The following is a 24,800-nucleotide window of genomic DNA, read 5'->3' as shown; positions in this document are numbered from 1 at the left end:
CCACTTTGGGGCAGCAGAAACAAGTTATCACCTTTTTAAGTTGTTATATATAATATCTGATGTACATAAGAGATTGTTTTTCCTGATTGAATGCATTGATGGTTTAAAACCGTGTCCAGTCATTATGATGCTTGAGCTGTTGTAGCTGTACAGTTACAGTAGATGAGCACATGTCAGATTTATTTATTTTAGTGTCAGTATTTAGTGGTTTGCTGCATCTTCTAAATTCTGTGGTTAAGATTTGGTCCAAGCAGCATAAAATCATCCACAAACACATTTCAAATGAAAACACAATTGAAAAACCAGAAATACCAGAGAATATTGGTTTGCAAACTTTTAATGAGACAAAATGTAATAAATTACAAGAAATCTGGATAAATAAATATTTAGCTATTTATGCATTAACAGTACTTTGACAAAAGACCAACAGCAGTAAGAAAACAGGCTTAGAAAAAAGCATTTTTATGGCAAATCAGACTAAACGATACAGTCAAGTGTCCCAGACGAGATCAGTCCTGCACTTAATGACGATATCTACTGAAACACCTTAAGTGTTTTATTAGAGGACGAGGTTTAATCCATGTCTGGAAACCAGACTTCAGCTGATCAAAATAGAGATTGGTTGTAAACTAACTGAAAGTGTTTTAGGCTCTTCTGAAATGTATCTGAATCACATTAATGTATGATGTGATTCATTCATCAGCTGCCCCCACTCCTTCCATCGTAATGTGCTGCGTCTTTTTCTCACCTCAGGTTCAGCTACGAACCAAAGTAATTCATGTTTCAGTACATGTTACACGCTCCCTGCACTCTTCATGTTTTCCCTCCTATTAAATGTTTGAGTAGCTGTAGAGACTCGATGTTCCACATCAGACCAAACACGTCTGTGTGAAGCGGCTCTGAGGGGAATCAGACACATTTCAGTCGTTACAGCATATTTTAAGAGTGGGAGTCCTAACCAGAGGGCACAGCAGGAGTAGAGTGTAAAGGGAGATGTTTGAGGATAAAAAAGAGGTTTATGAGTGAATCATGAAACTTTGAACATAAGGTCAAACCTGTAGAGAGCGGGGTGTCGGTACTGAAGGTGATGAAGGAAGAGCTTCATTAAAAGCTGAATCCTCTGTGGCAGGTCCAAGTGTCACTGCAGCAGCAGGAGTTTCAGGTCCACATCCAGGCAGCTGCATTAAGTCCAAGCTGTGCTTGTTTCAATGTTTAATCCTCAGCAGCTCTACAGCCCCTTCAGAGACGAGACCTTCTTCTTCCGAGCAGCCAGCATCTCATAGAAGGGGTCTTTGCTGATGGCAGCTCTGCAGGTGGAAGATGATGAAGGAGGGTTAGATAACAAGACTTACAGGAAATCATCATCATCATACTCATCTGCAGGAGAGAGAGGGAGGGAGTTTAAATGTGGCTCACTTGATGCTGTTGATCCATTCGTCCTTCTCCTCTGCGGTCGGGGCGGAGATTCTGTAAAAAGTGTGGTTTCCCTCGACGACGCGGCCGTCTGCCTCCGTCTTGCAGGCCTTGATCACCTGATCCTTGTGGTCTGGGATGTAGAGCTCAAAGCAGTTCTGGGAGAGAGCAGAACAAACAAGATGAGTCAGGAGTTTTATGTCAACAGGAAATGTCTGAAAAGTGCAAAAATCACCAAATTAGGTGCGTTTTATGTTGGAGGGAATAAATAGATTTCCCGATGACGGGATATAAAAAAGGAATCGAGGAACAAAATAACTGATTTGTGGTGAGAAAGGCGCTGCTCTGTATCTGCCAACACTGGCCATGTTTTAAAGAGGAAAACAAAGAATGACACTTAGTGGGGTTTGATTAAAGCAACTAATGGATATCCAGCCACAATAGGTGCAAGCTGTTATATTAACATTTAGAGGAGAATAACGTTTTAAAAACATCACCAAATGATTGCTTAATTTGCATTTTAACTTTTTGGATATTTCCATCCCTCTTTTCTGACATGACGCTCAGCTAAAGATCTTATTGAGAGAGAGAAAAACAGCAGATAGTAAATTATATGACAAAATGTGGCAGAAAGACTTTACCGGTTTCTTGGAGTCATCGACTTCTCTGATACTCAGATTTTCCAGTGGAATAATTCCTCTCGGTTCCTTATCCTTATAAACAGCAGAGGGAGAAAATAAATTACAATATGAGAGATCAAAGTACTTAAGCCTACATACAATATGTATCAGATATCTCTGCTCTTATGCTGCAATGTAGCCAAACAGGAAGTACTTACAGTTGTGTATTCAAAGTAGTAGAGGCAATTATCTGTGAGAATAAACCAGCGTCTCTTCCAGGTCTTAACTCGTCCACCTGAGGAGAGATTACAGGAGAGCCACGACTTCAGTAAAGACGGCGTTGCTGTCGTCATATGAAGTCCAACAACTAAAGTTTTCTGTCATCAGCAGGTTAAATCGAGCCGACTGATCGCAAAGATGAAAGCTGAGGTTAGAAACAGATGTGAAACAACTTGATTTTTTTTTTTCACATCAGGGTGTAACAGCATACAGCGCAGGGCGAAGGTAGATACAGAAATGAATGATTTATTCTGAATCTAACTGAAGTGAAGGTGATGCATACAGCCAGTGGGGGTAAAAAGGAGAGGGGAGGAGGGGGCAGCTCAGAAGCAAAGCAGTGCATTAAAGCTGGGGAGTTTAAGGGTACGTACCTCCTGGAGTCAAAACCCATGAAACACAAACAAACAAGAAGAATGTCAATAAAAGAGTATTACAAAAAATAGTTTCAACATGAGGCAACAACACAAGTTTGTCCTCATCATGTTAAAGGCGCTGTTACAAATCCAGTCCACTAGAGGACCCTCCAGCTCACAGTCAATAACTGATCCAGACTGAATGAATGAAATTAAAAAAACGTAAATTAAGTATTTCACATGGATGCACACACCGAGTTTCAGCAGCCATCCTTCTCTGTCGGGGTTGAAGAAGGTGTGTGTGAGGTCGTTCCCATCGTCCTCTGGGATCTTAAAGGGTTCATTCTTGATGCTGTCGTACAGGTTCTACAGAGAGGGTGAGATAAAGGTGATGAAGATGAGAAAGATGAAATGCTATAATATGGATTATTGGGTGGCATAGGAGCATGAATACAGGCAGGATATTTGCTGTGAGGCCTGTTTCATTGAAAAATTGAAAAAAAAAAAAAAAGAGCAAAGATTGTTTTTGCATCTTTGGGGGCAGTTTTTCTTCGAAATGGGACTGTTGATTTTGGCTACAATATCTTTTGACCATTTCACAATCCTTGTCTTTTATCTGCTGGGAAGCCAAAATATACATAGTCTTGTTGCCAGATGATCCCAAGCATCGAGCTTTGCATTCATTTTAGGTTTGTCTGGTTAAGAATCATTTGACAGTGTGCAATGACATTAAGCTGCACCGGGACAAAGCATCACATAAATGCCAAATTGAAAATGAACACTTCAATATTAATTATCGGACAATATTTTGGATACACCTATTTAATTATTAATCTATATTAATGTGGCTGATATGGTCTCAGATAAAATAATCTATATGTGAAAATGATGGTTATGCAGTTAAAGGTATTGGCTGTCCTTTAAAACAAGGAATCAGTAACATTTAAGATATATCAAAATTATTTCTCAGGTGATAACTACTCTCAAATCACAATAAGATAAAAGAAAACTTTATTTATCCCGAAGGAAATTGTTGTGCAGCAGTTGCAGTACAAATTAGGAAAGAGTGCAAATATAAAATATCAATAAACAGAGATCCAAAATATACACAATGCCAAAAATATAAACAAGGTCTATAGCACTGGTTCACAGATTGAGATTAAATCTAGATTTAATAATGAAATAACGCTTTACAGTGGTGGCACAGTGGTTTAATGGTTAATAGTGCTTCTTCACAGCGAGACAGTCCAGGGTTTAACCTGACCCGACCAGCCAAATCAATCACATGCAGGTGTTTGTGTGTGTTAGGGATGTGAAACAGGCTGCAGCTCCATGTGACCCTGAACAGGATGCAGGTGTAGAAAACTCTGAAATTACAGCTACTTTTTCTGGTGTGATTTGGCACAATTCATCAAGGCAACTAAAACCACTGTGTTTTTGTAGTATTACAACTGTGCACACTGTTACTGCCCAAATATATCACAGAGGGAGATGTGATTTGAGCTGTTTGTGTAGCTGAAATAGAAACTCTTGAGTTGTTTTAAAATAATAAACTTCTCTCACCCTGAGTAGCTCCTCTGGCAGGTCTCCTCCATCATTGATTCCTCTGTTCATCGCTGTGAATCTCTGAACGGAGGGTTTGTCCTTCACGTTAGGGTTGTGTAGACTGGTGTTCAACATGATCACAGCAAACGACAACACGTAACAGGTATCTGTAAAAGAGACAAAGTGTGTGCACTTTTTTAGGACTTGACAACAATCTTCCTGTGTTTCTCTGTGCTATCAGCTGATTTAAATCAATTATTTAAATTTTTTACATGATAAGCTACGTACGCCAAGACAGAAATGTGCAACAACTATTCATTAAATGCACATGCATTGTCTGTGATGTGTTTTTGTGATTTTTCAGAGCCCTACATACAGTATGTGGCCAGAATACAGGCTGTGAAATGGACTCTTTGTGAATAATAATTGTTTTACTACTGGCTCCTGTAATAAATTCTGTATTTTTTACTTATTGTGTCTTACTCAAAAAAGAAAGAAGTTAAAAACTGTGACTGTAAACTTTTTTTTTTTTATTTCTGGCTGGCTCAGTTTCCTGAACACACATAGACATGTATGTACCTGTACTCTGAAACACTCCAGGGTTACAGCGACAGTACCGCTGGGCGAACGCCTCCATCATGCGGTCGATCTTCTGGGCCTCACCGGGCAGCCTAAAGCTCCACAGGAACTGCCTGAGAGCCTGAACCAGGTTCAAGTCTGAGAACTCGTGTAACTCCAGGAAGGCATGCAAAACCTCGATGTTGAAGTCATCTCTGCACGACACGCATGATCCCACACAAACCCACATGCACACGCACACGGGGAGTAAATAGAACACATGATCAAGAACTGAACGCAGCTCTGTTTCGCTCACTGAGTTGGCGGCTAAAAGAGTTGGACGAATCAGATAACAGATTAATGGATGATCTTTTAGAACTGCTAATGCACCATAAGCATATCCATATATATATATATATATATATATATATATATATATATATATATATATATATATATATATGGGAGAGAGAGAGCGAGCCTGATTTGTATATTAGGATCATTCTTTTTTCTCTGGGTCTGTTATCATTACTTCTGATGAGGAATAGACCTTTTTCACGGAAGACATTTGGAACAGTCACAGTAGGAAAAGCACAGGAGTCAATAAAATTAATGATGGCTGAATTCCATTTAGCTGCTTCAATTTCAGGGTCCTGGTGTTGTGCATGCTGCCTCACTGTCATGACTTACTGGAACACTCGAACAGAACAGAGCCATCATTAATGTTATTAGTAACACCTGTGCTTTTTCTGCTATGACAAGTAAAAATGTCTGCTGTGAAAAATGACTATTATTCGGAAAGGATGTCGTTTGTATCACTTACCTCTCCCCAAGGTAGTCGCCAATAGCTGTCTTATTAAGCCCTTCACCCTTGTAGAGAAACTGGCCAATGTCATCGCTGGTGTTTTTCAGCAGGGAGCTGTCAATCAAGAAGCGAATCCCCTGAAGGAGAAAATCAGAACACACACAACCCCGTCTGAACATCACACACTAAAAATACCAATACACCAAATTAGTTTTTGTCCAGTGAGGTACAAACAAGTGATCATATGTAAACTTATTTTAATTTTTTTTTTAAGTCCAAGACAGGGTGTCAGTTTCACCACAGACTTAACATTAATCTAGAGCTGCAACCACCATCAATTAATATTTTTGAGTCAGTTTTTATGGGAAAAAATACCAAAATTCTCTGGTTGCAGCTTCTCCAATGTGAGAATTTAGGAGAAGCTAAATAATTATCAGCGTAACCGGGATGGACATTTTTCATTATTTTCTGAGGTTTTAGAAATGAGACTAAATGATAAATTGAGAAAATAATCAAAAGATTAATCAACAATGAAAATAATCGTTACTTGCAGCTCTACACTTATATGTTACATGAAAGAAGGAAGAGCCTGACATAAAATTTATTCTCACCTTCTTGGGGTCCATGTTGAACTTCTTTCGGCCCATGGCCATCTGTTTATTCCTCTGCATGCTTTTCCTAAACACAGATTAAACAGAACAGAACCTCAATAAACGGCTCCGCACACACAAACACATTGTCAGTGTGTTAAATCACCACCAAACCCACTAACGCTAAAACGATTGTTGATTGATTAATCAATTTGTCAGCTTTGCTGATCAACAAAAAATGCACAGTAATTTTGACAAAAGTCCTGTGAGTTTTAGAGTTCATTTCAAAACTTTACTGTTTGTATACAAAGCACAAACAGGATCTGCTCCCCCTTACCTATCTGACCCCCCTGACCAGTCATTTCTGGTCGTCCCTCGGGCTCGGCGGAAGCGCATGCCTTCACAGTTTTGGGCCCCAGTCTGTGGAACAAACTGCCCCACCAAATCAGATCTGCCCCCTCGCTCGTGTCTTTTAAAGCACAGCTCAAGGCCCACCTCTTTTCTTTGGCTTTGAATTGTACTTAAATTACTATATTTTAAACTTGCTCTCTGCCTGGGTATACACATGATTTATTTTGTTGTTGATTAGTTTTTTTATTTTTTCCTGCATACGTATTGTAAAGCACTTTGGTCAGCTTATGTTGTTTTAAATGTACCATAGAAATAAATTTGACGACTTATTTATCGAGCAAAAATAGCCAAACATTCACTAGTTTCAGCTTCTCAAATGCGTGAGGCTGCTTTTCTCTGTTTTATATAATTGTAAACTAAATATCTTTGAGTGTGGAGATTCATTCTCAACTTTGGGGACACATATCACATATCCTTCCTCAGGTGAAGCTTTCGATACGGTTGAAAGCACCGAGAATAGCTAAGTAAGTAGACCTTGTGTTAAGAATATTTACCATTGAAAATCTTTGGGTTTTGAACTGTTGGTCAGACAAAATGAGCAATTTGAAAACTTCACCTTGAGCTCTGTCCTTATTTTCTGACATAGTATAGACTAAACGATCATTAGACAAAATATTCAACAGATTAACTGATAACGTAAACAATCGTTAGTTGCAGTGGGCTCTGTTCTGAGAGATTTTTCTGGTAATTTTCCCCATGAATGTACCTCCACTAAAACAAAGGCTGAGTGGACCATAGCTGCCCACGCACAGAAATGGTTGTTGAGAGATACTTTACCTCTCTTCAGTCAGGCCCAGGTTTTCAATCTCATTGGTCACCTCTGCTATCTCATCCTTCAGCCTCTGAGAGCAGACAGACAGAGACAGGAGGAGAGTGATGAAACAGAAACTAAAAAGGAAACAACGGACACATATATGTGATATTTGTGTGACGTCTGACCCCTCTGGAGATGCTTTGATCTCACCGTCAGCACAATGCATTACACATGGTTGTCTGCTCCAGCTATGTCTCACTGACCCACACACAGACACACAGCACTTCTTACTCAAAAGATGACCCAGAAAACCCCCAAAAAAGTGCAGACGTGATTCACTCTCTTGGCAGGAGTTATGTGGAACAGACGCCCTTTGCAGAAAATCCTCTCTGGGATCTGTAGCACCTGTTCTGGGGTCAGAGCTGACCACCACTCCCCTGCCTCCCTCTCCCCTGTGCTGACCCAGATTTAGCAGCCTGCCCCCCCGGACTCCCTCCCCGGTCTGTTTGAGTGTCACACTGGAGGGGAGACGGGAATATGCAGGATCAAAGACTTTGACTGGCTTAGCAGAGCTGCTCCGGAGAGCTCAGAGGCAGAGAGGTTATGGGAAGAAACAGAGGAGGGAAACAGATGGAGAAACATTGAGGCCAGCAGAAAAGATAATGAACTAAGATAATTATAGAAGAGGCCAGAGTCTCAGATGAGTGTGTGAAACCCAGGCAAACAAGGTAAATAATTTCACTTATCTGGATTCCACCATGTGCGTTTCCATGGTTACACCCTCTTATAAACGAACAGCGTCCTGTGTCTCCATTACTGGAATATTTCATAGCTCATTACCCATCAGCCCCCCTGGGACAAGACAGGGCGGGGCTTAGACGAGAGAGGCGCCGAATGAGAGTCGACCTTGGTAATAAACTCCATCAATCTACTTGCACAGCGCTGCTGACATGAGGGCTTGTTTGTATTTTTTGTGTGTGTGTGTGTGTGTGTGTGTGTGTGTGTTTTGGATGCCCACCTTGCTGACTGAGGGCTAGAGATGGTGTTTGTTAGCATTTTATCAGAATCAGAATCCTTTCGAATACCTTATTGAATCTTTTTGGGTAGTTTGTTTGGTGGAGAATGAAGACATCTCTTAGTTAACAAATATGTACTATAATTGTTTCTCTCAGTATTATACCTAAACCACAGAGACTCTACTGTGTTGAAAGGGTGTAGGGCTTTCACCCCATACTTCGTCACTGTTCTGTGACACTCATTAACCCTGTCCAGACTCATTTTTCATTTTGCTGCGGGGGAAAACTGCGTTTGCTCCTCACTTTTCTGCATGTACGATGCACTTGATGTTACCTGAAGGCGAAATCATTGTTGCACTGCTACAGGTCACAGAAACTGACGGGTCACAGAATACGGTCTAGGCTGAGGCATCGCACTCAGTTATCAAAAATGCCACAAGTTCTTACTTTAACATGATGGACGGTAGATAAATATTTAAGCAAGGGACGTGGTGCACATGTTGTGAACACTCCCCTTTCAAATTTTGTAGTAATTTTGTTGACTTTAGTGAAGTGTATCCACACTTTGGAACGTTTAAGGTTCATTCAGTCAGTCAATTTTAAGTCATTTTTAAGACAACTGATTTTTCTGTCATAAATAAATAGCCAATATTGGCTGAATATATCAACAAACCTTTATGTTGGTCAAATCCTACAAACCAGCACATGTAAAACATCTTAAGAACACTTGTCCTATAGTCTGATATGGAGACTCAGACAAAAGGCCACATACATGAGATGCTGGCTAGATATAAGGTCATTTGGTTCTTTTATCATTTTGGGCTTTTATTTAACTTTTAACATTTATTTATCTAGAATTCCTGTTCATGAGGATAAGGCCATAAGGCCCCCCCCCAATCTTGCAAGACAAATGTATACAAATAAAGAGCTGACATACACAGTCCTGCTAATTAATTTAAGGTTGTAGTGGGAACTGAGGTGGGGGGTGAACCTGTCCCCCCGGGCAGAGAGAGCAAGAGGACACACATACGAGGTCCACCCCCCTCGTACACAAAGAGGATCATCTGTTGTGAATGTGTACAGTAACGCTCCAGTGGTCATACGCCTATACCTCCCCACACACACACACACACACACACACACACACACCTCCCTAGGCACACTGGTCTAGACATGGAGGTACAAATCTACTCAAGGACACAGAGAGAACAAAGAACAACCTGAATAATGTGATTTGCAGACAAAGAGGAAAAAATGGAAAAGCAAACAATGCACTGTATGATTTTGTCATTCCTTCAATTCCCTGAAATAATTCAAATTGTGTAAAAGATAGGTTCAGAATTTTTCAAGTCTGTCTTGAAACAATAGGAGCACATATGAATATATCGAAACCATTTTTGCTTGCTGTATTTATTCCTCCTGTTCATACTGACCATTAAAAGATCACATTCTAACGTGCTGTCAATGTAAATGATGGGGGAGAAAATCCACAGTCCTCGTTCAAACACTTACCTGAAGTTAATATGATGCTTCAGCTCTCTGAGTTAGATAAATCAAGTGGCTATCTTCCAAAATTTGTGTTTTTATAACCAAATTCCCTCTTTTTGTTACTTTCCTTCAACTGCAGCTCAACAGAGAAACACTGTCCAGGGGAATTTTATACTTAAAAACACAGTAACTTTGGATGATATCCACTTGATTTGTCTAACACAGACTGCGGAAGCCTCATTTTAACTTTAGATAAACCTTTGAATACATTTCTGCACAGAACGAGGACTGTGGATTTCACTTATGTTGTAAAAACTGTGAACCTATCATTTAAAAAATGACATGTTCAACAGTCCAGACAGCCACAGGGTTCACAGCAGGGACAAAAACAAAAACTCCCTTTCATGGCTGCTCTGTTGAGAAAGCATTTTGTCCAAGCAGTAATAACTGAGGACAGAAAACAGAAAGTTGAACTCCAGATGAATTCAACTTGATTAAAGTTTATCAAACTGATAAAAGAAATAAAGGTTTAAGGGAGTAGACAAAATGTGTGAGTGTGTGTTGTTACTTTTATGTCGTGCAGTAGCTCTTGTTTTCTGCGGCGGATGCTTTCCAGCTCCTGTCTCTCCTCTGGACTGAGGTCATCAGGCACTGAGGAGAGAAATACATGTAGTACAAAGATCAAATACTCTCTCTTAGACACTCACACACACACACACACACACACATAAAAGGAAGAAGAGAGACCTGAGATTCCCACAGCTCAGGGTCACTATGGCAACATAATCTTTGATCCATCAAATTACCCCCCCTGCATCCAAACCCCAAAGTGGAGGATGAAATCAACCCCCTTTGTCTTATACAGATGTATACACACACACACACACACACACACCAGCTGAAACTTGATGACTTTTGGCCATAATGCCACTGCCAACAATTCAGTCTGGAGGAGGAGAGAATAAACACAGTTAATATCTTCTCCTTTTTTGTTGCATCTTACAACTGAGAAAAGCAACATTCATATTTGCATAGAAATTAGGAAATAGAGGCTGCTTTCTAGGCCATTTAAACACTGAAAAATGTTGTCGAAAAATCTATTAACTTCTTTTGACTAAATACCACAAAGTGTTTGGTGAATAACTGCGTACAAGTCAGACATGTTTTCACAGTTTTTGAGCAACATTTTTGGTGACATTTCAGTGGAAATGGCATTTCTCTGGTGTCAATGTTAGATTAATGATAGAAAACCTGTAGGTGAAGGAGACGGAGAGACAACCGAGAAAACTACTAAATCTACACATATGGTACGGATTAAATATCCGACAAAACATCTACTATGTGGGAGTACTGTAGTTTTGAAAGAAGATGAAGTACTTTCTCTTTCCAGCTGGAGTTACAGAAATTTAAATCTGCATATAGCTGGTGAAATGGTGTAATGTTTTATAAATACGTACATTTTTATTGTACATTATATAAAAACAAAAATATTGCAATGTTACAAAACATCAAACGCCAAATAATAGTTTGAAAATGGTACATTAGACTGTACGTTATGGTATCTGTTAAACTCAAATGTCCATGCCACCTTACATTTACAACTCCCCTTAACTGTACATGACCAAGTGTGTATTCTGATAGAACAGAAGTTCATAAGCCCATAGACACACATGATATCTGCAGAGAAACGATAAGGTAAGGAGGGAAATGTGGATCTGTCGTCACTGACTTGTGGTTTTTCTCTAGAAAACTCGAGCGAGAAAGATTCAGTTCCAGTAATGACAGAGTGAACGCAGCACGTAGTTATTGTGCTGATCTGCATATTTCACATCTCTGTGCTGTCAACTATTTATGCTGTTCCTCTCCACTGGGTGTCTCATAATAAAGCTTCTGCTATTGCTACCTTCTGAGGCATATAAAATGCTCTAACCAGTAACAAAAGGTGAAGAAAAGGCACAATTTATGCGGAGTAACAAGGAGCCAAAGAGGGCATGTCAAGCTGTGCTGCTGCTGCTGTTTGTCTGCCTCATTAGAGGAGTCACGCTGCCATCATGACCAAGGTACTCAGTGTCAACCTCTGGAGCAACAAAGTACTCACGTTTCATCAATATTTATAACATCTTACAATGATTTTAGTAATTTAGTTTAAGCACAAAAAACATCTCTGTTAGAGTATGTTCATGAAATGTCACATATACTTTACTGATAATCTGTTAAACATCTATGGACAACAGCAAAACAGTTGAAATGTTAGAAATACTCTAATAACTATCTGTAGGCGGACTATCCAAGTAAAGTGTTACCAAAAATAGCTTTTTACGGGCTAAATACCACCAACTTCTAACCATTAAGAAACCTCAACATTTTTATAACTTCTAAAGCAGAAGTCTATTTAACCATATTAATGGACTTCTGAGGTGTTGAATTCTAGCCAATCATTTTGGCTGTAAGATCTGAGCGTGAAAGTTCACCTTGAACAGTAGTTTGACCAAAAAAAGAAATCTTAATTCAAGGTCCACTTACTAGAGTTTAGAGGATACAATCTGTAAATTTACATAATATACAATGATCTTTTATAGAGGGCTGCGACTAACAACTATTTCAATTATCGATTTAACCTGACGATTATTTTCTTGATTAATTCATTAATTAATGTTTGGTCTATAAAATGTCAGAAAATAGTGAAAAATGCCCATCATAAGTTCCCCCAGCCCGAGTTGACAAAATGTTTGTTTTATCCGACGAAGAAAAACCAAAAGTTCATCATCATAGAAGACAAAACAAAATAAACGAGATGCATTGAAAGCTCCAGAAAAACTTGACTTGAGTTTTTTTATCAAACCATTTAAAAAAGGACTTTCTCAGGGCATGCAGACACCTCTGACTATGTCCAAGGCAAATTAAGTCAAGTCCAAGGTGGTGTGACAGGTGGCACAGCCTTGGATACTGGTATCATTTACATACTGCAAACACACAGACAGTGACGCACTCACTCATCACACATACATACCTCTCGCCCACAGAGAAAGGTTTAAGTAGGCCGGAGCAGCTCTTATTATAAACCTGAGGACAAGAATATCACACCATTGTGAGCAGAGAGGCAGTGAAACTGGCATTCACACTCACTTCCTCTTTCTGGCATTAAGAGAGGAAATAAGAGCAAGTGGATTTATGAAACACCGTCATATCATCCGTCTCTCAAGCAAACAAACACACACGTTCTGACGTAAACAACAACATTCGTCTTCAGGCTCCTCAACCAGCTGCTCTGCATAGTCTCAAGGTCACCAAGTGTGTGTTTGTGTTAGCAAGTAATGGGACACCTTGTCGTAGCAATGCTGCTGATGACCAGCTGCTATGGACAACCAACATATCCAGGCCTAAAGTTCATTCTCAATCCTTCTACTTCCACTTATGCAACACATTGCTTCCTCTGAAGACACAATGACAGATGCAAAAAAAATAAATAAACAAACACAAACCCCACACCTAAAACGAAACTTTCTGAGGAAGACGTGACAACACACATGCACGCACTCATACAGATAAGTTTCTGCAAAACAGCTCTAATGCAGAAGTAATGATGACGCACTCAACACCTACACATTTGTGTCATAATCCAGAGGTTCATACCAGAGAAAGCTTGTCTGCTGAGTGACTTCACCACCAATCTAAATGGTCCCAGTATTCCCAGTGCAGCCAAAAACACCCTGCTCTTTAGTATTTAGTAGTTTGATTCTTGCTCCAGTTATGTTTATAGCTCCAGCTCCAGAGTCCACAAGTCTACCATAGCCACAAAATCCTGTACAAAACAGCCTGTTTCCTGCAGTCCAATCTGGTGTCTGCAACAGCACAACAATAATCCAGTCCTGCCCGAGCCCTCCAATCCCAATCCCAATCCTGTGGTCCTCTAGTCCAGCCTCCCTGCTTCTTAATCCTCAAGCACTTGTTCCAGGAGAGGGGAGAGGAGGGGAGCAGGCCTGCAGCTAAATGAGGTAGAGGTTGAGCGTGTTTGTGAGTGTGTGTTAGGGGAAAACCCTTGAACTCTCATCTCTCCCCCCCACCCTCTCCCCCTCCCCTCTGTCCATCTTGACTCCTCCCTCCCTCCGTGAGCAGAGCATCAAACACAGGCTCCCCCACGTGGACACCGGTGTCCGAGCGAGAAAGAAGGTGGGGAGGTGCAGTTTTGCATATGTCTTCAAAACAGTGTATGGTAAAGAGATGAGGAGGGCGCAGACATGAGGCTGACTCACCTCTCCTGGACACCAGCAACAACCAAAATGCAACAAATAACAAATACGTAAACAACTGGCAGAATTAAATTACTCTTCCTTCTCTGCGAATCACATTTGCTCATAGAAAAGAGCACACACATACACCAACAACAGCTCCCTCAGTGGTTTGTCTCATTATTTCACCCACAGGACGGCAGCTGACCCAGGACCCAAGGCAAAGCAGTTTGTTTATGAGTAGAAAATTATCTGTGTTTTGAGAGTAAGAGTGTCTGCATTTGGCACTGTTCACAAGGCAATAATTGTCCGTTTCAGTGTTCACAAGGCGATAATTGTGCATTTCAATGTCCCCTGGCCTGAGGATAACAAGCTCAACAGAGTGATATAATCCTGCGGTTATGGTAAACTCCCTGGTGACTGATCGCATTCACACGGCCTTAAGGCTCGAAAGTCCAATAAGGAGGCAGAAACAAATCAACAGCATGGATAAGAACAGGGGAGAACAAAATGTGCCCTGATATAGAAAAGAAAAACATGACAGAGAGAGGAAGTGAGGAAGTTTCTGACAACTTGAGCGGCTCCCTCAGGGTGGAAATGTCTTTTACAGTGAAGAATCTGTCAGGTGGGAGAAAGCTATCAGAATGGACTACCAGTATTATAACTTAAAAATAAGGTAGCACTCACTCTGTCATGTGGAAAAAATGAAAAGCTACCAGTCCTACTGATATTACCTACTTGGAAGCAGCTACCTTACTTAAAAACCAATGTATGTTATTGGTAGTCCATTTTGATAGCTTTTCAATTTTTCAGCATTTTAATTTAAAAACACATTTGGTAATTGTTTTAACAGGTTATTCTCTCCTTACAGAATATACGTCACTGTAAAGCACATCCTGTAAGAGTGGCTCAAATTGTCAGAGGAAACATTAGTGCAGTTGTAAAGAAGCTGACAATAATCCAAATTAATTCTTGTGTTTTTGTGGCAGATTCTCCCTCTCTGTATTGACCTTTCAAGTGTCACTTTGGTCACAAGTTGGGAAACTGAGCAGAGAAGTACATGCAGCCAAGTCAACTAAAAAAACCAAAGTATTTTTTGAGGGCGATTCCTTCATTTCCGGCCAATAAAAGGTTGCATTGATTGTATTTATAGACACATGAACTATACAGTGCTGCACAATAAGCACAAACCCCCATGAGGTCTGGCCTCAATCCACGTTATTAATAAAGGATCCATTGTGCCAGTTAATAAAGACTGCCAAAGAGCATTAACAAATCAGTCAGATGAGGACTTGTTGCTTTCGCTCTCCTGATAGGAAATGAAATGCCAAAACACATTAAAATACCTGGTATTCAGACAATACGTATGTGCTCACTACAGTTATCTAGCGTTAGATAAAGTTACGTTAGTTGCTAGTTAGCTAGCTAACCTGGTTAGCCTCTAGGTTAGCCCTGCTTACTGTAACTAGCTTATTTAAAGCGGGTCAGGTCAACTTACCAACTCCGTCTTCCGACTTTAAAACCATGTTTGTGCTGTTGGTCTACGCTGGCTTAGAGAACAGCGCTAATTTTGCTACTTTAAAGTAACTTTAAAGGTCGAAAGGTGTCTGTATTTTCTCACTCAGTTTCCGTTAGACTGGCAGTTAATGACAACTGTCTGCGGAGACAGCCGGCGTTGGAGCAGGATGACGTAGGCGTGGCTTCAACGACAGCAGCCAATCAGAGAGCGGTTAAGCACAAACCAACCTCTGTCTGTCTGTCTGTAGCTACTGTATCTGTCTGTCTGTCTGTCTGTATCTACTGTATCTGTCTGTCTGTATCTACTGTACTGTATCTGTCTGTCTATGTACTGTATCTGTCTGTCCGTCTGTCTGTATCTACTGCATCTGTCTGTCTGTCTGTCTATCTACTGTATCTGTCTGTCTGTCTGTCTGTATCTACTGTATGTCTGTCTGTATCTACTGTACTGTATCTGTCTGTCTATGTACTGTATCTGTCTGTCCGTCTGTCTGTATCTACTGTATCTGTCTGTCTATGTACTGTATCTGTCTGTATCTACTGTATCTGTCTGTCTATGTACTGTATCTGTCTGTCCGTCTGTCTGTATCTACTGTATCTGTCTGTCTATGTACTGTATCTGTCTGTATCTACTGTATCTGTCTGTCTGTGTCTATGTACTGTATGTCTATCTATCTATCTATCTATCTATCTATCTATCTATATATAAACTGTATCGGTGTCTAGCTATCTGTGAACTATATCTGTCTGTGTCTATAAATACTCATGGTAGGTCGAAATTATGAAATATTGAATCAAATAGCTAATGGGGATCTAAATAAACAAACCCATTTACTGTCATAATTTTGACTTAATATCTCATAATTTTGACTTTGTATCTCATAACTGTGGAGTGTGACCTGGCTGCTGTGTTGTTTGCAGCCAGTCTGTCTTGTTATTTTGACTTTCGTATTTCATATCTGTATGTATCTGTGTCTATATTTATAGATGGGTGTGTTTAGTGTGTATCTATCAGTATATGGACATAATCTTCATTCAAGCAGGAAAAGGATACATGACTCAAGAAGTTAAAAAAAACCAATTACCTTTAAATGAATACACCCCCGCCGCCCACCTGCTAAAGAAGAGACATATTTATCCAAATGGGTGTGAAAACTGAGGAAGCAGGTTTGATATCAGAGATGGACAGCTTGGGCGTGAGGGACAGAGGAAGGGAGAGGAGAGGATGTAGGGAAGGATAGAGGAAAGGAGGGCAAAGGATTGCAGCTGTGCGCTTGAATCAGTGCTTTATTCAGAGTTTGGACACACCAAAAACAGGATATGCTGAGGAAGGGGTAGGGAAGAACTGCTGCAAGTTAACAGTTTAAAGGCTCAGCTCACCCAAACACAAAAGACATATTCGTACCTTCTAGTTAGTAACAAGCTGTGAACAGTTTTCATGGGGACTATTTCTTTGGTAGAAAGTAGTTCAAATGAAAACTGTTGGCAGTGAAGTCTGGATTATCCAGCGTAAGAGGGACATTGTTTATGGAAAGAAGTTGCTGTTGATTTTTTAAAATGTCACACCAAAATAAAACCTCATTCACTTCCATTGTATTGACAGATACTGCATCTTAAAAAGAAATAAAAAAATTGACCAATTAAACCAAAATAAATACTTTTGGCAGATAAAGGGTAAATGTAAAGATATTCATTATTTTCAAAGGAAGCTACAGTGTAGCCTATTGTGTACATCTGCTTCACAACTGAAGGGTGACAGCATAAAAATAAAGAAGAAAGCAGAGCAAATGACAAAATAGAGGGGGAAGTCCAGCTATAGAAAGAAAGGTCATAAAAGCTGTACAGTTAAATGGAAATAACCTGGGTGAGTACAGTGCTGCTTTCATTGTGTCAGAATGGCTTTTGAATGAGCACATTGATACAATATGAAAGCACCTGCACAGAGGGAGATCAGTGGGCAGCGATGGAGATTATGTCACTCCAGCACCCACTGGAGAGGAGGATCCTGGACCAGAGGATGATGGGTGTGCGTCATGCTCTCAAATCAAGCCCACCATATCACACAAACACACAGTTTGACTGACTTGTGTGTACATGAACACAGAAATGTCAAAAACCCAGCATGGCGCACACACACACACACACACACACACACTACAGAGCACTCTGTGTCTTGATAACCTAACAGAAAATCACCACGGCAACTGAACACTAATCACACTTTGTGCCAGTCTTGCTCTCTATGTCTCACTGTGTTTGCCTGTTATTTCTAGGCTATCAAGAGGCACACAAAAGCAACATTTAACCGGCAAAGACCTGTAATAATAACAAAGATGACAACTGATTCGTAAAGCTTTATTTATTTTTTTTAAGAAAAATGTAAGAGAAAGCATGTTTACACAGCTCAGAATGAAGGTTGTTTACTTAATTATTCATAAGCTCACAAATACTTAACTAAGACAACAGAGAAGTGTATTTTATTAAAAAACACTTACCTGTGGCTGTAGCAGGTGCCCCTGGTCGTACTGAAGGACAGAGAAATGCCTGGAAACTGGAGGCGCACAGCTCGCTCACAGTCCCCATCACAAAACAATGTGTATTCAGGGGTTTGAGACAAAACAGAGTTCGAGGTTAAAGGTATCCCCTCAGCATCTCTTCGCTTTACTTCCCCTTAAGTCGGCATCATACTTAACTAAAAAGAACAAATCAGCTGCAGGCTAAAGCTCTGGCCCTTGAAAAAGCCAGTGTTTTCCCTCCCGACTGCCACCAGACTGACAGACTCAGAAAAACACTCTCTACTCTCACTCTCTCTCCTCCCTCCTCGCTCTTGTTCACACACTTGACCTCACTTCTGAATTCAGCCTCACGCACTCCACACTTGCACTACTATACACACATTTTTTAAAATAATTTTAAACTATACACACATTTTTTTAATAATACACATATAGATTTTAGTGATTCACATAAAAAAGGACACATAATACAGCACATAGACCCACACCCACTGCTGTGTCACTTTGAACAGTTGTTAAAGTATTCTTGGAAGTGATGACAAATGTACACACACGTTGTATCCTCCTGTTTCACACCCCCACATCAGAGCCCAGTTTAGTCAGAGCTGAGCGCACGCACACACACACGTTATGTTGCAAAATAGCCCTTTACAAGTAAAGTCCTACATTCAAAATGTATGTTGTTGTTTCAAAATTATATTTTTCATTTAAGTATTACAGGGGTTTTATCACCAATGTGTAACAAAATATCAAAATATGAAAAAAGGTACTTTAATTTGAATGTGTTTCACATAGTGTTTTAACTCTATGTCCATATTACGATCTGTATGCTGCCTGAGTCTTTATGTATACACACACACACACATATTTTGTGTCTGTTTTAGAGGATTTGTGTGTATGACCTAAGTGAGTTTTATTTCAGTGTCATTGTGACAATACTGACTAAATTATTTGGATATCTTGTGGTACAGATCTTTTTATCTGATTGTTATATATCTAGAATTTAAAAAAAGTAAAGTATATGCAGAGTGTTATCCTCTTATACAAATTATATAATTTGATTGTTATCACTGATACATTAACATGTAAGCAGCATTTTAATGTTGTAGTTGGTCAAATCGGAGATGTTTTTATTTAAGGCATTTTCGCCAGGGACGCCTTGAGGTGGAGATAATTTTAACTGCTTTCCTACAAACTGTTGTATTGTTTAAAATATAAGAATGCAATTTATAAACCGATATGTTTGGTATAAAACAATCTGCAAAGTAACTTCACTGCTAAATTAATGTGGTGGAGTAGAAAGTACAATTTCTGCCTCTGAAATGTTATTTTATGAAGTACAATAAAAGTAGTATAAAACAAATACTCAAGTAGAGTACCTCAAAACTGTATTTAAATACATCACTTGAGTAAATCTACTTACTTTCCACTACTGTGTGCAATCCAACACCCTCACCTCCAACTACTGTCTAAAAAAATACTATGACAAGTTCAGTACAGACTAACAGTGTAACAGTACTACTACTAGTAGTAGTATTTACAGTTTAAAAAGGTCTTAACAGTAGCAGTAAATAAACATTTATTGTAGTAGAAGTAGCAGCTATTAATAAAAATTAATCAAATGCACAGTAATGTATTATAATGTGTTATTCCTAGAGCTCGGACAAAAAACTAACAGCGATTGAGTATAATATCAGCACAAAGGTAATAGTGATGGTAGCAGTATTAATACCAAAAGTAATCATTTTAAGTAATAGTATTGGCAGTAGTAGCATCACTTGGCCTTTGTGACAGTCTGTATAACAACTCACTGTAACGTGTGGAAAATGCAAGCAGTTGTCATACCAAGTGTTGGAGCTGCTACTCCAGACTACATATACATCCACTATAGCTATTTATATATTACATCTGCCATAAAAAGGACCAGTACTACTATTTAGGTGAACACTGAGTGATTTGATTGACCTTGAATTGCTCTTGTTACACAATATCCTTATTTTTTGATTTTTATTCCATTGGTCCCATGCTTTGGGATTTGCACTACATTTCTCTCTTTCACGCATTAAATCTCCTCTCCTCCCTCTGTAGAGCTGACCTCTTTCTGTTGCACTTGACCTCATCCACTCACTTTTACTGAACTTTTTCTGCCAGTTATCACTCCATGGTGTGCGCAATCTTTCCCTCTGACAACCAGGAATGTCTTGTCTGTTCAACTTCAACTTTTAACAGCATTTTGTGGCTTTAGATTAAATCTCAAAATACTGTAAATATAAGCACATCTAGTTCTAGACACCAGACATCGTAGGTGGTAATGAAAAACAGAAAGAGTAGGTGGGGCGATGTAAGCAGCCCCATTGAACTTATGTGATTAGCATATAAAAATAAAGAAAACCGTTGAGTCTGTTTCCACAGAATCAGGCTGTGATGCAGACAAATGGACCTTTCTATATATAGATGATACATGCAGTTGGGTTAAAGTTCCTTGAGTTGCTCTGTCTGCTGCTGCTGCTCCTTTAAAACCACATACCTACTGTAGTGTACGACAAACTCAACTTTCACTGAGATAAAAGTGAAAACATGTAGAAAAATAACTCGTGGTGGAAAAAGTATTGACGTAAAGTACCAACATAAAGGACAGAAGAAGTCTCAGCAAAATGTACTCAAAGTAAAAGCAATCATGAGGCCGAATGGCCCCTTTCAGTGTGTTATATTTGTCATTATTATAATTGTATTGCTGATTCATAAACATGTAAGCAGCCTTTTAATGTTGGGTAGTTTCAACTATAATGCATATTTTGTAAATTCACAACATGTTTTATATGTAAAATCTTCATCTGCAAAGTAACTAGCAACTATAAATGTTAACTAAATGCAGTGGAGTAAAAAAAGTACAATATTTGACTTTGAATTGTAGTGGAGTAAAAGTAAAGTATCATAAAATCTTAATACTTAACTAAATATGAAGTGCAGTACTTGAGTAAATGTACTTAGTCACTCACACACTTCAGTACTTTCAGATGCTTGTTTATTTTATTTTCATCTTTTCGATTTGAGAGTCTCCTGATGGGAAAAAAAATAAAAATAGTACCACCATTTTCAGATATACTCACCTTATTGTCACTTCGTCTGTCACAACTCAGGATATATAGGATTGGACTCAAGTGCAGACGGGGGAGGCAGCAGAATGACGTCTATGGTTTAATGACCAAAAATAGCTTACAGACAGGCATGCAGGCTCAGGTTCAGGTTAACATTAGCAGATGAGAGAAGTGGGAACAGGTGTGAAGATGGGTGGGGCGGTCAGGTGATGGGGAAAGGAGGGAAAGTCTGTGGGCACCTGGTGGATCGATGGAAAATGGCAATGAAGGGGACTGGGGAATAGTAAATGTGGCTGGACAGAGAGATAGATTGTGACATCCTCCCTCAGCGCAGCTGTCCTTGACTCCTCTTTTAAATGCATCTGCTTGCCATGACAACCAAAAAGCCCAGCATGTAAGAGAACAAGAAAGTGCAATGAACATCTTTCCTCCTCCTTCTCATGAGTAAGAAACAGAATCATTCACCTTCTTCTTGCTCATTAAAAAGCTGTTATGACATTTTTTTTTTTTTAAATACTACAAATGCATTTATTTAGCCAACTATTTCATTTATTTGTAAGGGACCATGTACAATAATATACATATTCCAATAAGATTAATAACATGTTTCCCAAGTTGCAACTCTGTTTTCCTATCCAGGTAGCACTGGCGGGCTGCCATCTTTGTTTTCATCCTGAAACAAAGTTGCACCTTGGGAAAGGGGTTAAACATCTTTTTTATCATTCAGTGGACAGAAACCATGATGGTTAGAAAAGTCTGGAAATACCTTCTGGACAGTGCTAAGTGTTTTTAAATAACCTTTTAGTTTTTGTAACATCTTTATCTTTTACAGAACATATTTTTACCTCTGTGACCCGAATGTATGCTAATACATGAAAGGCCCAAACTGGGGCTGCAACTCACCTTGTGACTACAAGGTTAGCACTATGGCTAACCACCTTGGAATAATACGTGAACACTCCCAAGTTGGAATAAGGGGTGTAAATATTTACTCATAATCACACATGCTGATGTTTAGTGGGTATAATGTTAACTATGTTCACCCTCTTAGTTTAACGTGTTAGCATGCTCATTAGCTAGTTTTGCCAGTATTAGGTGATTTCTGACCTTGATGACGGCACAAGCTCAAAAGTTAAGGGATCAGTAAAGCTTTTTCAATTCATCCTGAGGGGGCCATGAATATCTGTACCAAAATTCACAGCAATCCATTCAATAGTTTTTGAAATATTTAACTCAAAACCACAAATGTCAATGTCAGTTTAACCCGCTTTTTAGATGAATTAGATAACAGGGGAGAAGCTGTCTGCCATGGAGTCTGGTGAGAGGAACTCATTAAAAGATAAGGTCAAAACCACTCTGGAAACTCTAAAAGAATGCTAAACATGAACTGAATTTTCTCCAGTTTAAGGTAACATTTTAGCCTGATTTCCAGACTTTGTGTGGCTGCACACATCTCATATTTTCTCAGTGATTCAAATAGATTAAATTATGAAATGGCAATTCAGACACAGCTATTATTTCCCCAAGCCATTGAAAAAGTGTATGTGGGTGTTGCAGCTTCCTCTCACCTCAGTTAAACTGCACATCTATGAAGCAGAGGAAAAGGACAGGGCTTTATGTTTAGCTGTGTTCAAGTTCAAATTCTTAAGAGGGCACTGGGTTCAATTACATGGTCTAGAATCCGAGAAAAGCTTTTGTAAAGCATCCTTCAAAATATGTTTCTAGTCTGAATCAACGATTCAGATATTAGATATTTTAGATAATTCTGCTTTAGATATGTGAGTTCTACAGACTACAGAAGATGAGTGTTTCAGGGTGTTTCAAACATTCAAAGGTATCAGGTGGTTTTAGAAAGACACAGCATTTAAGGCAGCAATGACCCGACCTGAAAGTATCTAAAGAAATTAACCTTTGGCAGTGTTTTCTGCGCTAGTTCAGCTATTTAATCTTTCATAGTGTGATGATTCCTGTGTCTGCTCTTCCTGTCTTGTTTGGTCTTGTATCCTCCCCTTTTAGGAAGAAGCCAGGCAGAGTAGACATCGTCAGTGAGAGGAGTTTTACCTGGGTTGCTGAGCTGAGAAGCCTTTAAAAAGCTTATAATTAGGAAAACTGGTCTGTTGTTGAATCTTTTACTGCAGACCAAAGAAGAAAATGATCCAATTTGTGTGTCCTGACATTTAAGCTATTGACCCTTATTGTGCAAATTCTTTAGGTGATGTGAGTGTAATGATTCAACAGTCAGACTCACAAGTTAATGAAAGTTGGACACAGTTATCTGGAAACCTCAAACAATCTTGGGTGGTTCTTCTCTCTGACAGCTGCTTCTGTCACGATTCACATTTGTGGCATCTCACAAGAATGACTGTGTTCCTTATTTAATCCTCCTATAGGAAATAATGAAAATATGTGGGTGTTAGCGTGATGATATGGATGATCCACATGTTCATATCAGTAAAATATTTTCACAGCATCATTAGTAATGCATTAGAGGGTTTTCCCCTTGTGCTTTTAGTTGCTTTTCAAGCTTATGATTAATCACTATATGTATATTTGTGCATGTCTATCTTTACTTTATGTATGTATATTTCATTGTCTTTGGGTAGACAGGTGTTATATTCTTCTGTATATAAGACAAGACAAGATAGAACTGTATTTTGTTAATTGTTGTGCAGCAGTTGCAGAACAAAGTAGGAAAGAGTGCAAATATATAGAGTGCAAATATAAAAATAAGGTTCAAATCCAAAATATACACAATGCCAAAAAACAGTAACGGTAAGGATCATAATATGTATGAGAAGTGACTTGTAGCTAAGTATGTACAATATTAAATCTCAAGTGCAGGTAAATGTATATGTCCATGATATATTGCACATCATGTCCCGTAAGTCAGAGACTGTGTTACTTGCTGCTGTGTACGCATTTTAATGTAAAACACATCGCGCTTTACTCTCCTGTGTGAAACCATGGGATTTGTAGCTGTGACCGTGGCTTGTCTTTGGTGGAGAATGAAGAGGCTGCTGTGTCCTCTGGTGGCCACTGGATGGCATCACAACAACAAGGGACAGTGTTTATGTGAAAATGTATTAATTATTTACAGCAGGTCCCTGACAGTGCAGCTTTATTGGATCAAATTGATGCAATTTTGATGGACATGATTGATATGATTTTATTTAATCAGGTACAATCAGTTGCATCCTGGTTTATGTGTGAAATCATGTGATTATACTTACAGAGAAATGCTGACATAAGAAAAATAAGTGAGCCAGGTCAGAATATTAACCCACTACTGCGTGAATTATGTCTTTTTATAGGGAATATTTCAAGAATGGGGGCTTCTGATAATGCAGTAATCAAACCCTGTCATTGTAATGCTACCTCATCATATACTATATTATCTGATTATTATTACTATAATATTACTAATAATGTTGTAGCCAGTAAAGGTGGAGCTAATTTTAACTACCGTACTTTATATACGTTACTATTTGGTAGTTTATCCCTTAACAATATATAATTTCAGAAAGTCATGGAATTTCCACGTAAAATTTGAATCTGAAAAATAACTAGTAACTAAGCCTATGTAGGCTGAAATATACAGTATATTTAA

The 24,800-nt window shown here is 39.1% G+C and overlaps 1 protein-coding gene across 6 annotated transcripts; it reads right to left on the bottom strand.

Annotated features, from left to right (window-relative positions):
* Positions 1 to 321: 321 nt before the first annotated feature.
* LOC122867273 (cytohesin-1-like) lies at positions 322 to 21,341 on the bottom strand. 6 transcript variants are annotated; one of them, XM_044177844.1, is made up of 13 exons: positions 13,466 to 13,849; positions 12,843 to 12,895; positions 10,401 to 10,483; positions 7,352 to 7,416; positions 6,185 to 6,251; positions 5,592 to 5,710; positions 4,790 to 4,983; positions 4,229 to 4,377; positions 2,920 to 3,031; positions 2,252 to 2,328; positions 2,055 to 2,126; positions 1,417 to 1,571; positions 322 to 1,307 (listed from the first exon to the last, which is right to left on the bottom strand). In XM_044177844.1, exons 5-13 carry the CDS (start codon positions 6,242 to 6,244, stop codon positions 1,229 to 1,231), a joined length of 1,017 nt encoding a protein of 338 aa, XP_044033779.1. In that variant the 5' UTR covers positions 6,245 to 6,251; positions 7,352 to 7,416; positions 10,401 to 10,483; positions 12,843 to 12,895; positions 13,466 to 13,849; the 3' UTR covers positions 322 to 1,228. The 6 variants fall into 6 exon arrangements, with proteins under 6 accessions (XP_044033779.1, XP_044033778.1, XP_044033774.1 ...); XM_044177843.1 differs by lacking the exons at positions 12,843 to 12,895; positions 13,466 to 13,849 and adding an exon at positions 21,206 to 21,341 and having other exon boundaries at positions 2,252 to 2,330; positions 2,919 to 3,031; XM_044177839.1 differs by lacking the exons at positions 12,843 to 12,895; positions 13,466 to 13,849 and adding an exon at positions 18,075 to 18,335.
* Between the last annotated feature and the right edge of the window lie 3,459 nt (positions 21,342 to 24,800).

This window comes from Siniperca chuatsi, linkage group LG20 (genome assembly GCF_020085105.1).
Source record: "Siniperca chuatsi isolate FFG_IHB_CAS linkage group LG20, ASM2008510v1, whole genome shotgun sequence".
Classification (NCBI taxonomy): Eukaryota; Metazoa; Chordata; class Actinopteri; order Centrarchiformes; family Sinipercidae; genus Siniperca; species Siniperca chuatsi.
The sequence above is the reverse complement of the archived record's forward strand: the minus strand, read 5'-3'. Positions and strand labels throughout refer to the sequence as shown.

Excerpts from the sequence above, each read along its gene's own strand:
- LOC122867273 (XM_044177839.1), bottom strand. The coding sequence starts at position 18,162 with ATGGGGACTGTGAGCGAGCTGTGCGCCTCCAGTTTCCAGGCATTTCTC. Across the intron at positions 6,252-7,351 it reads CTGGGCCTGACTGAAGAGAG|GAAAAGCATGCAGAGGAATA; the intron begins GTAAAGTATCTC and ends ATCTGTGTTTAG. Across the intron at positions 5,711-6,184 it reads TCAACATGGACCCCAAGAAG|GGGATTCGCTTCTTGATTGA; the intron begins GTGAGAATAAAT and ends TTTCTCCTTCAG.